General features: G+C 43.8%; 1 protein-coding gene across 1 annotated transcript in view; it reads right to left on the bottom strand.

Annotated features, from left to right (window-relative positions):
- Window positions 1–17,494, bottom strand: part of Inpp5d (inositol polyphosphate-5-phosphatase D) — a 127,831-nt gene that overhangs the window by 53,624 nt on the left and 56,713 nt on the right. The window contains exons 5-6 of the mRNA XM_020178782.2: window positions 12,033–12,173; window positions 1,454–1,541 (exon numbers count right to left, since the gene is read on the bottom strand). Of these exons, the coding sequence (XP_020034371.2) occupies window positions 1,454–1,541; window positions 12,033–12,173 (229 nt within the window). The remainder of the gene's footprint in view (window positions 1–1,453; window positions 1,542–12,032; window positions 12,174–17,494) is intronic.

The following is a 17,494-nucleotide window of genomic DNA, read 5'->3' as shown; positions in this document are numbered from 1 at the left end:
TTCAAGATGGCTATTTAGAGAAACCGCAGACCTGGAATAGCTGTGAAAAGCTGTCCTTTTGTAAAAGAAATTCAGTCATCTGTTAGTAGAGTCAGCTCTCTGCCATCCCAATCCCCTTCCCTAGGAAGGTGCCCATGGGCAAGGACCTCACAGGGAGAGACGTTTTCTTTTGAGAAGGGAGATCTCACTATATTGCCCAGCCTGGTCTTGAACTTCAGGACTCAGTGGTCCTCCAGCCTTAGCCTCCCAAAGAAATGGGACTACATGCATGCATGCCACCACCATCAGCCTCACGTGTTCTTCATAAGGCTGCTACCTGAGACTTAACCACTTCCGGCTGGGGGTGTGTTCAAGTGGTACAGCACCTACCTAGTGAGTGACAGGCTCTGAGTTCAAACTCCAGTCCCTCCAACGGGGCCCTTTTCTGAGCCTCACATTTTGGGGGCCTGTGAGCATCCCTACTACCTGACCCCACCGGGGTCCTGACTCAACAGTCACCTTTAGCAAACAACTTTCTGCCTGTCTAATAAGCAAGCAGAGATGTTCTGGGTTTGCCATTTTTGGCTACTAACCAGGGGAGGCTGACCTCGTTCCTGTTACACATTACTTATTCCTATGTGTCTTCATAAACAGCCTGGCCCCACTTGAAAAATCAGGGTGCTTTTTTTTTTTTTTTTTTACTTATTTGTCAGAATTAAAAAAATAATAACAATAAACTTTTATCCCTAATAGTTATGGCAAGTAGTATTTTCTCTCTCTCCTTCCTTTCAGGTCTGGAGATCAAACTCAGGGTCTCACACCCACTAGGCGAGCACACTGTTGTGTTTATGTTTTGGAAGACAAAACTACAAGACAGGAAGGCACATTCCATCTTGAATCTTTACTTGTAGCCCTTACTTGCTTTTTTTTTGAGATAGGGTCTCACTATGTAGCCCAGGCTGACCTTTGACTCTCACTCCTCTTGCCTGGGATTACAGAATGCATCACCACACCCAGTTCCTTACTTGATTAACTTTGCAGAAGACAGCTTTTATTTTACAAACCTATGCTTAAGAAGTAACTTGTCCTTGGCCTCTGGCCTACTCATGAACAGGGAGGGGCACTTCACCTTGCTCTCCTGAGGTAAAAGGTGGCATCTTTAGGCTATTCATATTTTTCTTTCGTTTCTGATGAGAATTGCTGGGAACAGGCTCTGCTTGTCTCCTTATTCCGCACTAAATAAGGACTTTGGCTGATGGACACATAATTTGAAATCCTTACTCCTCAAATCAAAGAGGAAACACTGTCCAGAAAGGACAGGGTGTTCCCACCCAGACCCAAGAATACCTGTCTGCCCAGGCTACGTGGGGTGGGGGACGCGCTCCCTTCCTCCTTCCCAGGCCATGGGACACTGGTTAACTCACCCTCCTCTCTGGTTCACCAATCTCATCTTTTCAATCCCAAGATCCTTTACCTGAGGACGTGGACGGAGACCAGGGGAGAGCTGCTGGTCAAACAACCTCTGCAGAGACTCCAGGGAGGGGAGGGTCCGGACAACTTCTCTGGAGCCGGGGGACAAGGTGAAGATCAAGAATTACTAGGGACAGAGAAGAGGCATCCAACGCAGCTCCAGCTCTACCTGCAGACGCAGCCACACCTGGCCTGGCGAAGTCAGGTAATCCCTCCCAGCAGGACAAGCCCCGGCAAAGGCCAACCAGCCCACCACTGCCTTATCAGTCCACCCACCCTCACCCAACCACATCACACTGGAGTTTACCTCGGTTGTGGCTTAGCCACATGACACTGTGTGGCCTGGAGAAAATCCAAATCTAGAATCACAAAACTTCTTGGAAATCACTCAGGAATTGAGACCTCCCAACCACTAGTGTTTATAGGAATCACACACACACACAAATGTCCCTTGTTAAAAATGCAAGTTTCTGAGCTCCAACTGGATTAGTCAGGAATCTGCATTTTAAATCTGAGGCTTCCTGGTGTTGGGGGCCCTGGATTCTGATGCAAATCCTCCCTGGCAGCTGTGAGGCACCCCCACCCAAGGGTTTTCCATGGTCAAATCCATAGACAGCACCTAGATTTGGGATTTACCAAGTCTTCGCCCTTCCCCCATCTCTTTCTCTTATCACTGGTTTAAGCATGATGGGCAATTTTGATTTCAATTTTTCACTTATTACTTCATCAAATGCTATTTGTGTTTTTAAGTTTAACGTTTTAATGACTTCAACATATTCTATCAAGTAAATGTGCCCAAATTGCTAGATATTTGGTACTTTGACACTTATTGTGTCATTTTCCTTTTAAGTGGACTAGGTTTCATTGTGAAGTGATTTATATATTTTTCATAATCTTTGCTATTATAAATAAAGACTGCTCTTAACAACTCTGTTTAGGTAGCTTTCCTTGTTCTAGAGTATGGATTTAGGAGAACCAGAGATTACAGCTGGCTCTCCATCAATACTGCCAAACTCTTGAGTGATGGTACGAATGACCGGGCCACCAGCACTACTCAGACAGGCTGGCCCAGTGTCCTGTCTGCATTGTTCTTACTGTTTTCTTCCTTCTGTTTTAATTGAGTGACATCGCACTTTAATATTGACGAATATAGTGTGACTGAGGCTCTGAATGGACTTGCATATTTTTAATTTCTAATACCTCTAAGTATTTTTCTGCTGTTGATTTTCAGTCAATTTCCATTGTGTTCTCTTGTATAACCTGTTTAATCTCCTTTACCAATTTTCTGTTGAAAACTTTGTTAGGATTTTTTTTTTTTTTTTTTAGAGCAGCATTAGGGTTTGAACTCAAGTGTGCTACCACTTAAGTCATGCCTCCCTTTTTCCATATATTGCTATAAACTTTATATATTGCTCTGCTCTTTATTTAATATAGGCATTGTACTTTTCCCTATTATTGTGTCATTTTCCTTTTAGGTGGACTAGGTTTCATTATAAAGTGATTTATATTTTTTTTTATTCTTCTGTTTCTCACCTTTTCCCTAGTAGTTGGAAATTTACCATCAGAATTTATTAGGGAATGATTATTCTTCTCAAGACTACATTTCACATGGAGGGTTTTGTTTCTGTTGCTGTGTGTGTTTAGCTCCTTACCTCATCTAGAATTCGCTTTTAAATATGCAGTGGCACTAAGTTTATTCTTACTGTGTTGAATTCAACATGCCTTTTCTTTCCATTTTTTTCTTGGGCTAGTTTATTGCATGAGTTCTTCTTAAACATGACGTAAGAGGCGCTCAAGTTGCTTTTGTTGAAAAGCACTGACTCCTTCCTTGAGCCCACAAAACTAACTAAAAACAGGAAAAGCTTGGCCTCTTTGTCTCCTTTTGGTATCTGTCTTTGCTCTAAGCCATTCTCTTTGCAGTCACTTTACAATCACCTTGGATTTCAAGGACAAAACTGATAATACCTTTATGACAATGAACTGGAGCCACTTGGAGCTGCCACCCTCCCAGTGAGGACAATTACCCCAAGAATTCAAGTTTCAAAACTGGACCAGACCACCTGCCTGACCGAGATTACCAGCCCCACCAGTCATGAGACCAACCAGACCACACCTGCAACTGGACTGTTTAACTATGCATACCTCTGCCCCCTGCCCCCAGTTCCTTTATCTATTTAAATCTATAGCTCACGTCTGTACCCCAAAGATGGCTGAAGATGAGCTGAGTGCCTACTTTGCCTCTTCCCATGGCATGCCTGAGCCGTGTAATAAACCTCCTTTCTCTGTCTTCATCATGCCTCTTTATTTTGTGTTTTGGGGCAGGTAGCCAGACCCGGCATATGGAATCTTGAGAGTATGGGGCTTGGATCCAAAACTCCGGTTTCAATAGCAGTGAGGCAGGGTAGATAGATAAGGACGTGGGGAAATTATATTTTAATAAAGATTAAAAGGCCCAGACTTAGTCATTGGGATGACAAAGTAAAAACTAAAAAGCCAGCTGGGAGCTGGTGGCTCCTGCCTGTAATCCTAGCTACTCAGGAGGCAAAGATCAGGAGGATCACAGTTCCAAGCCAGCCAGAGCAAATAGTTCACTAGACCCTATCTCAAAAACACCCGTCACAAGAAAGGGTTGGTGGAGTGGGCAAGACGTAGGCCCTGAGTTCAAACCCCATTCCACAAAACAAAAACAAAAACCCTAAGCTAAAAAGCCAGAGCAGCTAGCCCCCCTTCCATCTCCTTTTAGATGCTAACTTACAAGACTATCTGCACCTGCCATCCTTTTTGAGCTATTAACAGCTGCAAGTTTCCTTGAATGGGTAGAGGGGAGAAAGAGTAAAAGGCATGAGAAGTCTGCCAAGAGAAGGTCTTAACATTCACTTATTGTCCCTGTGTTCTGGGTGGGAGTAGATGACATCCCCCTGTTTCAGCACCCACCTTAACCACCAGGATCAATTATTTAACGGTTAGAGGTTGCTAGACATGACCACATGCATTCCCCCAGCTCAGGACAGTCTAAGACCACAGATAGGAACCACCATTGAGAGTCTTTACTCCCATTTCCTGCGTGGAGAGCAGGAGATGTTTCTGCCCCCAGCCACCACCATCACCACTCCCCCCTACTTTCTTTTGTTATACTGAAATAAATCTTTGCTAAAACTTCCACCTGGTGAGACTCCTTGTTGTGAGACACCCAGAAACACTTTTCACATTTGTAGATCTCAAAGACCTGATTTTGCGTGGAAACTCAGAAACTGTGGGAGCCCTTCACCCTGCTCAGGATGTGCCAAGGCTGTCTTACATTCATTCATATAAACATCCAGAGCTCCCTGCGGTTTCAAGGATGGCATTTTAGTTTACTGGCTTTGAAATGGTCCTCCCAGGGTTGGGGTGCAGTTCCAGTACAGGAAAGATTAGCATAGGGGACTGACCTGAGCACAGAGCTATGACAACCAGGGCTGGGTCCTCTTGAAGCAGAATAAATAAATGAATTGGCAGGGAAATGGGTCCCGCATTTGGGGAGCCTCAGATTGGTAAAAGAATTTGCCAATTCTTTATTGGTAACAGATTTATTAGGATGCCATTAAGAGACAAATGGCAGACGACCACACAAAGGAGTGCAGCAAGCTGAGGGCAGTTTACAGTAACCTTTATACTTCAGGTTAGGTCACTTTTGATTGGCTGTCTCCATTTTTGTGGACCTTACTGATTGGTTGTCTCTTCCTGGGCTCATGGTTTGAGTTTCACATGCATGGGAACGTCTGTGTTCCATCCAGGGCTTGATCCACCCCTTACATTCCATCTAGCTTTTGGTATTTTTTTTATTGCCACCTCCACACTATTGTTTCAATCCTTGGAAATTTATCAAAATGATTAGGGGTTGAAGGTGACTTGACCATGTGTCTAGGTAGGAATTTGAGGAGTCCCAGATAAGTACTGGAAGGCAAGAAATATCATTTTAAATCTTCCTTACTCCAATTTCCTGCCTATCGGTTGGGATAGCTAATATGAAGTGCAGGAGGTGTTTCTCCCTCCCTTTCTTTTATTCTATTTTACTAAAATAAATCCTTGCTAAACTTCTACCTGTGAGAGCCCTCAAAATGCTTTCTGTTGTGGATCTCATTTCTGTGAATTTCGTGGAATTGGGAAGCTGAGTGTCTTTGGGTGTCACTCTGGGGGCGTCTGGCTCCAGGGAGAGCCAGGAAGAGCGTTGGCCCCCTGCCTGCTCTTTCCGACTTCCCAGAGGGAGAGAAGGCTTCCTCCTTGTTCTCCAAGAATTCATCAGTTTCCGCAAGATCCCCATTCAATTTCCATCTGAAACAGGTACTTAAAAGCTGCTTTTGGCTCTAAGAAAACTAGGAATAGAAGGAAAGTTCCTCAACATTATAAAAGCTATATATGACAAACCTACAGCCAGCATTATACTTAACGGAGAAAAATTAAAACCGTTCCCTCTAAAATCAGGAACCAGACAAGGATGCCCACTATCTCCACTCCTATTCAACATAGTACTGGAATTCCTAGCCAGAGCAATTAGGCAAGAAGAAGGAATAAAAGGAATACAAATAGGTAAAGAAACTGTCAAAATATCCCTATTTGCAGACGACATGATCCTATACCTTAAAGACCCAAAAAACTCTACTCAGAAGCTTCTAGACATCATCAATAGCTATAGCAAAGTAGCAGGATATAAAATCAACATAGAAAAATCATTAGCATTTCTATACACTAACAATGAGCAAACGGAAAAAGAATGTATGAAAACAATTCCATTTACAATAGCCTCAAAAAAAATCAAATACCTAGGTGTAAACCTAACAAAAGATGTGAAAGACCTCTACAAGGAAAACTGTACACTTCTGAAGAAAGAGATTGAGGAAGACTATAGAAAGTGGAGAGATCTCCCATGCTCATGGATTGGTAGAATCAACATAGTAAAAATGTCGATACTCCCCAAAGTAATCTACATGTTTAATGCAATTCCCATCAAAATTCCAATGACATTCATTAAAGAGATTGAAAAATCTACTGTGAAATTTATATGGAAACACAAGAGGCCACGAATAGCCAAGGCAATACTCAGTCAAAAGAACAATGCAGGAGGTATCACAATACCTGACTTCAAACTATATTACAAAGCAATAACAATAAAAACAGCATGGTACTGGCACAAAAACAGACATGAAGACCAGTGGAACAGAATAGAGGATCCAGATATGAAGCCACACAACTATGAGCAACTTATCTTTGACAAAGGAGCTAAAAATATACGATGGAGAAATAGCAGCCTCTTCAACAAAAACTGCTGGGAAAACTGGTTAGCAGTCTGCAAAAAACTGAAACTAGATCCATGTATATCACCCTATACCAAGATTAACTCAAAATGGATCAAGGATCTTAATATCAGACCCCAAACTCTTAAGTTGATACAAGAAAGAGTAGGAAATACTCTGGAGTTAGTAGGTATAGGTAAGAACTTTCTCAATGAAACCCCAGCAGCACAGCAACTAAGAGATAGCATAGATAAATGGGACCTCATAAAACTAAAAAGCTTCTGTTCATCAAAAGAAATGGTCTCTAAACTGAAGAGAACAACCACAGAGTGGGAGAAAATATTTGCCAATTATACATCAGACAAAGGACTGATAACCAGAATATACAGGGAACTTAAAAAACTAAATTCTCCCAAAACTAATGAACCAATAAAGAAATGGGCATGTGAACTAAACAGAACTTTCTCAAAAGAAGAAATTCAAATGGCCAGAAAACACATGAAAAAATGCTCACCATCTCTAGCAATAAAGGAAATGCAAATTAAAACCACACTAAGATTCCACCTCACCCCTGTTAGAATAGCCATCATCAGCAACACCACCAACAACAGGTGTTGGCGAGGATGCGGGGAAAAAGGAACCCTTTTACACTGTTGGTGGGAATGTAGACTAGTACAACCACTCTGGAAAAAAATTTGGAGGCTACTTAAAAAGATGGACATCGATCTACCATTTGATCCAGCAATACCACTCTTGGGGATATACCCAAAAGACTGTTACTCCAGAGGCACCTGCACATCCATGTTTATTGCGGCACTATTCACAATAGCCAAGTTATGGAAACAGCCAAGATGTCCCAGCACTGACGAATGGATTAAGAAAATGTGGTATCTATACACAATGGAATTTTATGCAGCCATGAAGAAGAACGAAATGTTATCATTCGCTGGTAAATGGATGGAATTGGAGAACATCATTCTGAGTGAGGTTAGCCTGGCTCAAAAGACCAAAAATCGTATGTTCTCCCTCATATGTGGACATTAGATCAAGGGCAAACACAACAAGGGGATTGGACTATGAGCACATGATAAAAGCGAGAGCACACAAGGGAGGGGTGAGGATAGGTAAGACACCTAAAAAACTAGCTAGCATTTGTTGCCCTTAACGCAGAGAAACTAAAGCAGATACCTTAAAGCAACTGAGGCCAATAGGAAAAGGGGACCAGGAATTAGAGAAAAGGTTAGATCAAAAAGAATTAACCTAGAAGGTAACACCCACACACAGGAAATCAAAGTGAGTCAATGCCCTGTATAGCTATCCTTATCTCAACCAGCAAAACCCCTTGTTCCTTCCTATTATTGCTTATACTCTCTCTACAACAAAATTAGAGATAAGGGCAAAATAGTTTCTGCTGGGTATTGAGGGGGGGAGCGGGAGGGGGTGGAGTGGGTGGTAAGGGAGGGGGTGGGGGCAGGGGGGAGAAATGAACCAAGCCTTGTATGCACATATGAATAATAAAAGAAAAATGAAAAAAAAAAAAAAAAAGCTGCTTTTGCTGAAAAGCACTAACTCCTTTACTTGGGCCCAGGAATTAACAGAAAGCAAGATAAAAGCTCAGCTTCCTGGCCTCTGATTTCCGTCTGTCTCCTTCACTCTGGAGCCTCTTCTCCGTAATACCCTTGGGTTCCAGGAAGGACAGCACTAATTGATAACATTTTTACAAGGGAACAACCAAAGTCACTGCAGGACAGACCACCTGCCTGTGACTCTTTTTTTCTTTTCCGGTACTGAGAACTTGAACTCAGGGCCTACACCTTGAACCACTCCACTGCCCTTTTTTGGTGAAGGGTTTTTTCCATATAGGGTCTTGCAAACTATTTGCCCAGGCTGGCTTTGCACCACAATCCTCCAGATCTCTGCCTCCTGAGTAGCTAGGATTACAGGCATGCACCACCAGTGCCTGGCAGCAGTGACTCTTACTGTAACAGCACTGCTGGACCAATCCTGAGACAGTGAGCAAAGGGACCACTTGTGACCATCACCACTGACCACTGGAACACAACTGGGATCTGGGTTGTTAAATAATTGTGCATATCTCTCTCCTCCTGCCCCCCTGTTCTTCCTCTGTGTAAACCTAGAGCCCACATCTGTAGGAGGAGGATGGAGTGAAATGCATACATTGCATCTTCCATGTGTGCTTGCCACATTAATTAAATCTCCCTTTTCTGTCCTTCACCATTACTTTTCTCTTCATTGGGCATATTCAGGTGAGTGCTGGACCTGACACGTGGTTTCACAGGTACAGGTATTCGGGATCTCTGAGCCCTGCTTTTGTTTTTCTTTCCATACTTTTGTCTCTTTTGCTTGTCTTGCTTTAGCAAAAATTTCTCATTCAACAATAAATAACTGGGGAGAAGTAGCATCTCTTTTTGTTGCAATAAGATGTTTAATATGATAATTTAATGTTTCTGGTGAAATATAATTGATTTTGCATTGACACATGTTACATTCCTAAGGAATTATCCTTCTTTTCCTTTTTTTGAAAATAAGTTTTTAGCTGGGCACTGGTGGCTCAGAGGGATGGCAGTTCAAGGAAATACTTCTTGAGACCCCACCTCCAAAACAACCACAGCAACATGGACTGGAGGTGTGGCTCAAGTGGTAGTGTACTTGCTTTGCAAGGCCCAAAGTCCTGAGTTCAAACTCTAGTACCCTCCCCAAAAAAAAGTTTTTTAAATTAGGAATGAATTAGAAGTTTTACCTTTTTTGGATGTATATGCAAATGATTCCTTTAATTTTTTTTATTCTACTGCTAAAGTGGAGTGTTTTCTGTATGTGGACTCATGTTTGCTGAGTCTGGCCTCACAGGATGGGGCTCAGAGGAGGCCCTCATACATATACGTGAAGTGAACGAGTGAATGAATGAATGAGTTGAACACACCTGTTCTAATCAAAGCAGTTGCACACTATGAGTTTACAATTTCATAGAACAGCATCTTCAGGGATGGAAGGGGGAGTAGGAAACAGGTTTTTTTCTAAGATTTTCCAAAATTCCACCCCTCAGTCAGCCAAGTCTCCATGCCTGGCTATCACTTGAACGATAAGTACACGGGGGAATTTACAACATCTCTCGATGTTTCTAATTCTAACTTGAAGTAAACACAGACTGGAACAACTAGAAGCTGAAAGCAGCTTTTTACACTGGCATGATGTACCAGAGAAATAGGCAAGATGGGGCAGCTGCTGTCACCACAGTGATGGGTGACAAGATCCTGGGGAAGTCCAGGTGGTAATGCACTGTTGGGAAAAGCCACTAATATGCAGAGTGTCTTGGGAATCTTCTGGACAAGCAGACAGACTTAAAAGTCTACTTCCTCCTCAACAAGGACACAGTGAAGATCAGAATCTCGAAGTAGAGTTAAAAGCTTGTTATCAGATATCATGAAATGACGTTTTTTAAAAAAGAAAGTGCCTTGTATATGTTTTCTCTTAGTAATAAATAGTTTATGACAGCAGCATCAAATAGAACAAAATCTGTTGGCAATAATGGCGCTGATAGGTTTCAGTTCTTACTGCACCCTTATGCTTCTGTTTTCCAGGGTCACTGTCCTGCCTCAAGTCTAGCTTGAATCCTTCTTCTGCCCCAACCTCCAATCAGCATGAACCATAAGATCCTAACCAACCAGATCATGCTGAGTCCCACTGAGGGGTATTTAAGCCTCTGTCCTTCCTGCTTCTCTCTCTTGGCTCTCTCCCTCTCCCACCTGGCAATAAAGGATCTCTTGGCCAGATCACTCCTCTCCACGTGGTCACTTTTGGGGCCTACATTTCCAACAAAATCTACCATGGAAACCTGTAAAAATGATGGTTCTGTGTCCAATTGGCTAAAGAACAGTGTTAGTTGAAAGTCAATTCATTGACATTGAACCTGACTGGCCAAAAATGACTGCTCAATTTGTAAAAGAAATTGTCTAATTTACCAGATATACTGCTTGTGTTTTTAAGAGCCTTTAAAAGGAAAGCTGAATTTGATTACTGACGATGGATGCTTTTCTGCATATTAACTAAGCTAAGATAGTTAAAGCAGCAGAGAAATTGACAAGGGACTCTTCAAAGGGCTGCAAGTACCAAAACACGAACCAGCACAAGCTGGAAAACCTTGCCCATGTGTAATGCTGTTTTTCCAACCAAAATGTTGACCGTTCATTTGGAACTGGTTTATTTTGGCTCCTTGTGACTTCTTTCAGATGCTTTGGAATGCTATTTCGCCCCCACGCTTTAAAGCATTCAAAATATTCTTTGCTAATTCCTCAGATAGCATATCACCTTATTTTTGCACTTCTAACAAAATATAATTAATCTTGAGGTTCATTTTTAAGGTTAGTAAAATTAAAGATGTAAAAATCAAAAGCAGCTTAAAAGAAAATCAGAATTTTTACCAATTAGTCAGTCATTCAATGAATTCAATATTGAAAAATTGAAGTTTTGGTCAATCAGCTCACTTTTAAAAACTGCCATCACTAGAAACCTTGAGCCATTACCAACCCTGCAAAAAACAGACTTTAATTTGTTTCCTCCTGGTGCCCTTCTGTGCTTGCTGGATGTACCAGGTGCAGCAGGAAAAAAGGGTGGCAGCACAAATTTAAAGGGCCAGATCCAGGCTGGAGGTGTGTCTCAAGCAGTAGAGTGCCTGCTTTGCAAGCAGGAAGCCCTGAGTTCAAACCCTAGTCCAACCAAAATAATAAATAAATAGCCAGACTGATCCTGAGCACATGTAAAAGGACTGGCAGTGTCCTCTTGCCTCTCCATCTTCCCAGAGCCTCAAATTAACTTTAATTAACAAACAGGAAGTGTGGCTCAAGCACTAGAGCTCCTGCTTTGCAAGGGTAAAGCCTTGAGTTTACACCTGAGTTCCCTAACAAAACAAAACAAGTGGCAGGGCTGGGGGTGTAGCTCAGTGGTTGAGTGCCTAGCATGCATGAGGCTCTGGGTTCAATCCCCAATACTGCAAAAAAAAAAAAAAAAGGCTGGGGTGGGGTGTTATACCTCAGTGGTGGAGTGCTTACCTAGCATCCCCAAGGCCAGAAGTCACACACACACACACCCCGAAAATCAGACATACACAAGTTGCAGTTCAGATTCTAGGGAAACAAAAGCTCCAAACAGTACAAAGCTTTCTAAGTTACATCCACTGCCCAATTACTGTAGGTGTAGCAGAGACATTTGGACAGCCAGGCGAGCATAGGGTCACTCTAATGAGCATCTTTGCTTGCTGTGGTTTCCTCCCATCACATCCCAAGGGGCCTCCATTACCCATGGAGCTCCCTGCAGAGCAGTGAGGTCAGCTTCTTCAGGTGAGGAAGGCTGCTGGAGCCTGTCTTCACAAAGTCACAATCTATGGTGAACTGAGTGCTCAGATAATCTTGAATGGCCTTCAGATGCTCTTCTGGAAGCCTGAAAGATAAAAGGAGAAATAAAAGCCTGCTTCACCTGTTGATTTTGGCCACCAACAGCCACAACAATGACAAATCAAGGAGCCCCAGTCTCCACTGAGGCATGGTCCTTCAGGTGAAAGTTAGCCCACCTGTGTGAAGGTGCCCTTGGTCATACTGCAGCGGCAGGGGAACAGCTCAGAGCAAGGAGAAGGCCAGCAAAAGTGACTGCCTCTCTTAGGAGGCACCTTTAGGTGCTGCTAGAAGGAAATGTTTTAGGCTGGAGGCTGGGATATGGTTGTCCTTTAAAAAGGCTAGGAAGTACCATGGGATCGTTTCCCTTACTCATTGACTCATCCAGCTAGAATCTGAGAGCTGGACAGACGATTTAGTCTGGAGATAACAGGTGGCTTTGACCCTCATGATAACTCTAAATTTACAGCCAAAGACTAACCTGGTGCATCCCAGAGGGTTCTGAGTCACCACCCCAGGCTCTATGGAGAAGTCTGAGTGATTAGTGGCAGGGCTGATGTCCAGATGCCTGGGTTTTGCCCTCACTAATCTGACTCAGTCCCTTCAATTTATCAAGGGAATGGGGTGAGGGGCAGGATTTGTTTCCCTGTATACACTGACCCAGCAAGTCCAGCTCAGATTCTGCCATTGGCTGTCATCCAAAGTCTGCTCAGACCTCTCCATCCTATCTCCTGGAACTTTTTGGTCTGGGTAACTTTTTTTTTTTGGTGGGACTGGAATTTGAGCTAGGGCTTCAGGCCTACAAAGCAGGCACTTGCAAAGAAAGTACTCTACTACTTGAGCCACACCTCTAGTCCATTTAGTTCTGGTTATTTTGAGATCTAAGTCTCACAGGTACCTAGGATTACAGGTGTGAACCATGTGATCTGGGTAACTTTTGAATCTTTCTTTGTTCCATAATTATCACAAATATTTCTTAAGTGTTGGGTCTGGAGACCTAAAGAACAGATGAGTGAGTATCCCATCCCCCCATGGAGAGTACTATGATTCCTGCATCCTGAGAAGGAGTTGTAAATCTACAACTTCCTGAAGAGGAAATACAGGGTCTCATAGATTTGCCACAGGCTAATGAGCAAAATGCTCTCAACATTGCTTCCCTACTCCCAATAAGGAGCAAACACACAAGTTCATCTAAAAAAGTCCGCAAATCCACGGCCAATGAAAAGAGCCTACCTAATCCTTATCCAAACCCAGAGTTAAAGCATCCATAAAAACCCCAACCTTCACCTTCAACCGGTGCAGCAAGCCACCAGTTTCCTGGCTATGCTGCACTGCTCTAGCTGTAGCCTTTCCTTTCTTTCTAATAAATCCTACTTTGTGTACCGGCTTTGGCTCACAAATCAATCAGCTGCCTCATGAACCAATTCCCTGGCCTGTGAAGGCAAGGATCCTCAACACCAGCCCACAACATTTAACACTGCCATGTGACATTTTGGCAACCACGAAAGGACATCTCTCCTCGACCAAGGTCGGTATGACTTGAATGCCAAACCAGCAGGAGCTTGCCTAAGGTGTGGCTGTGAGTCTCCAGTGCCCTGCTGGATGCTCCTGCTGGGGAAGACCCCATGCTGCAGACTAACCAAAAGCAGACTTCCTTGAGCTACTCCCCGTCTGTCTCTGATCCTGTTTTCCTGAGGGACTTTCCTGTCAGGGTATCAAACCAACAGCTCCTACCAACTTTGGCCTCACAGTGATTCCAGCTCTGTGGGTGCTTTTGCTCCCTCTCTGTGGGCCAAGCCTGAGCCCGGGTTTATTCAGGTATGCCTTATGCTATGTTGGAGGAGACCTGATTGATTTTGGTACCTGACAATTTTTCATCTTTTCCCACCTGTCGAATACCCCTTCTGCTGGAGGCAGTGACCCGAGAGTGGAGATTTTGTGTGGCTGACAGTGTTTCAGTAACACTTAGTGGGAACAACCTAAAAGCACCCACTTAATCGTTAATCCCTCAGGCATGGGTCCTGCCTCCAGGCTCTGCCTTCCCTCCCTTACCTAAGATGTCAGATCACCCCTTCTGTCCCTGCTAGAAGCAGCAGACATACTTTTACTCACACACTCTCTCCCTGGTCCCACCGCCTTGTCCATCATCTCTGTCTGCCTTCCCTTCCCTGTGCTTACCGGGACCCTGGCCTCCCACAGAAAACTCGTACCATGGTACCTTATGATGTTCTTAGTTACTCCCACACCTAGTTTGTCATGCCCCTCGGTCCACAGCACCTTTAAATCAGCTGCTGGGTACCAGCAGAGGCAAAGGAGCCTGCAGAAAACTGCGGCCACACCAGACACACACAAGCCCTAACTCTGCCCCCACAAGGGGAGGAGGGAAAACAAACAGGTGCACGTGTGCACAGGGATGCTGGCCCATCCTGCCATAGCTAAGACAATCCATAGAAAAGGTCCAGCACGCATCCAAAGCCACCAGCCATATACAGCGGCAACTGTGACCTGCTGCCACTTCCCCAAAAAGGGATGAGAGGAAAAATAAGTGTGCGCAGGTGCATGTACACAGGGGGAGGGGCGACAGGCCGCAGGGGCAGGCCTGTGCAGACAGGATCTCTAGTCCCAGGCATGGGGATAGGCGGCAGCACTTTGTACAGGCCTCGCTTTCAGCCCTACCTCAGCCTCAAACCTGACTGACCCAGTCATTGGAGCCAATTCTTATCTCAAGGTTATGGTCCCAAAAAGCAGCAATGTAACCTTCTGGGACCAGCAAAACACGGGCATCGTTATGGTCTCTAAAGTTCTCATTTAAAATTTCCTATACTTTTGGCCTCAGCATAAAAAATTTTTCCTCCAAATATTAACACTGGTCATCCCCTTGTGGCATTGTGATTGCCGTGGGACCCCCTCTGAGTGCCCTTCTCTAACCTTACAAGCACCTCTCCAGGTGATGCATCCCTTTGTTAAAGAGGCTGCCTGCTTTTGGCTATAAGGCAGGATCCTAGAGTTTTTCTCTCACTGTGTCGGTAAGGTGGCCTACTCTGATCTGCAATTCCTTTGGTCCTGGTCATGGATGGCAGAAGGAAGTCATGAGACAAGGACACCTACTCTTGTTAGTTAGGTCTGATCCCAAGTCGGGATGCCAACAAAAGGGGAGTCTGACAAGTTCTAGATGGGACCTGCCCTTTCCAGTCTTCTGGCCTCGGTACCCAAGCATTCTCTCCTGGCCTGTCTATTGAAATGTTGGAAGGACTTTTAGTCTATTAATCTCAAGGAAAAAACCCTCATCTTTCTTTGTACTGAGGCCTTACCTCAATACCCCTGGGTGACCAAGAGAAGTGGCCTTTAGAGGGCTCCTTGAGTTATAATACCATACTCCAATTAGACCTTTTCTGTAAAAGGGAGGAAAATGGACTGAGGTCCTCTATATACAGCTGTTCTTTTATCTCCAAGACCACCCAGAATGGCTCCATAATTGCTATCTAGATACTCAAACACTGGCTGTTCTTTGTAAGCCACAGGATAAACATGGGGAAGGAGGACCAGAAAAGCCCCTTACCAATGACAAGTCCCCCGTCCCTACTGCTCCACCCTCTGCCCTACCTTCTAAGCCACCCCAATACTCAGAACCTCTTAATGGATGTTTCTCCCTTCAACAGGCAGTGGTAGGAAGAGGGCAAGTCTATGTCCCCTTCCAGTTATCAGATCTAAGGGAGATTAAAAAAGATGTGGGTAGCTATGCTGATGCCCCAGACCAATACATCCAAGCCTTTATCTTTATGATCCAAACCTTTGAATTGGCACGGAAGGATATTATGCTTTACTGGACCAGACTATTTTCTCATTAGAAGAGCAACAGGTCCTGGCCCAGGCCACTCAGGTTGGAGACAATTTCCATCTACAATGAGCCCCAATACCCATGGCACCTGGAAATGAGGAAATGAATGTGCCTATACCCACAGGGGCACAGGCAGTTCACTTGGCAGATCCACATTGGTATCAAAATGGTTTTGAGGATGAATGGCGTCAACACCACTTCATCCATCTTATAGTGGAAGGGCTAAAAAGGGCCAAATGAAAAAATGCTCACTATCTCTAGCCATAAAGGAAATGCAAATTAAAACCACACTAAGATTCCATCTCACCCCTGTTAGAGTAGCCATCATTAGCAACACCACCACCAACAGGTGTTGGCTAGGATGTGTGGAAAAAGGAACCCTCTTACACTGCTGGTGGGAATGCAAACTAGTACAAGCACTCTGAAAAAAAAATCTTAAGGCTTCTTAAAAATCTAAACATTGATCTACCATATGATAAAGCAATACCACTCTTGGGGATATACCCAAAAGACTATGACACAGGTTACTCCAGAGGCACCTGCACACCCATGTTTATTGTGGCACTATTCACAATAGCCAAGTTATGGAAACAGCCAAGATGCCCCACTACTGATGAACGGATTAAGAAAATGTAGTATCTATACACAATGGAATTTTATGCAGCCATGAAGAAGAATGAAATGTTATCATTCTCTGGTAAATGGATGGGATTGGAGAACATCATTCTGAGTGAGGTTAGCCTGGCCCAAAAGACCAAAAATCACATGTTCTCCCTCATATGCGGACATTAGATCAAGGGCAAACACAACAAGGGGACTGGACTCTGATCACATGATAAAGTGAGAGCACACAAGGGAGGTATGAGGATAGGTAAGACAGCCAAAAAACTAGATAGCATTTGTTGCCCTCAATGCAGAGAAACTAAAGCAGATACTTTAAATTGACAGAGGCCAATAGGAGAAGGGTTCTAGGAACTAGAGAAAAGGTTAGTTTGAGAAGAATTAATTTAAAAGGTAACACACATGCACAGGAAATCAATGCAAGTCAACTCCCTGTATAGCTATCCTTATCTCAACTAACAAAAACACTTGTTCCTTCCTATTATTGCTTATACTCTCTCTTCAACAAAATTAGAGATAAGGGCAAAATAGTTTCTGCCTGGTAGCAAGGGGGGTGGGGGGGAGAAGGGGGGTGGGGGAAAAGGAGGGGGTGGGGAGAAGGGAGGAAAAATGACCCAAACATTGTATGCACATATGAATTAAAAAAAAAAAACCTCTAAATGATTCCCAGGTGACTCTGATACAACAAGGCTCTGATGAAAAGCTTCTTACCTTTCTACAGTGTCTTAAGGACGCCATCAGAAAGCATACCACAGTGGACCCAGAGTCACAGGTGGGAGAGGTTCTCCTCAAAGATAAATTTCTAACTCAATCAGCCCCAGATATCGTAGAAAACTCCAAAAGTCTGTGACTGAAGGGGAAAAATCAGTGGATCAACTAATGCAACTAGCTATGTCTGTATACTGTAACTG

This window comes from Castor canadensis, chromosome 4, assembly GCF_047511655.1.
Source record: "Castor canadensis chromosome 4, mCasCan1.hap1v2, whole genome shotgun sequence".
Taxonomy (NCBI): Eukaryota; Metazoa; Chordata; class Mammalia; order Rodentia; family Castoridae; genus Castor; species Castor canadensis.
Note: the sequence above shows the minus strand (reverse complement) of the source record. Positions and strands in the feature narration are given on the sequence as shown.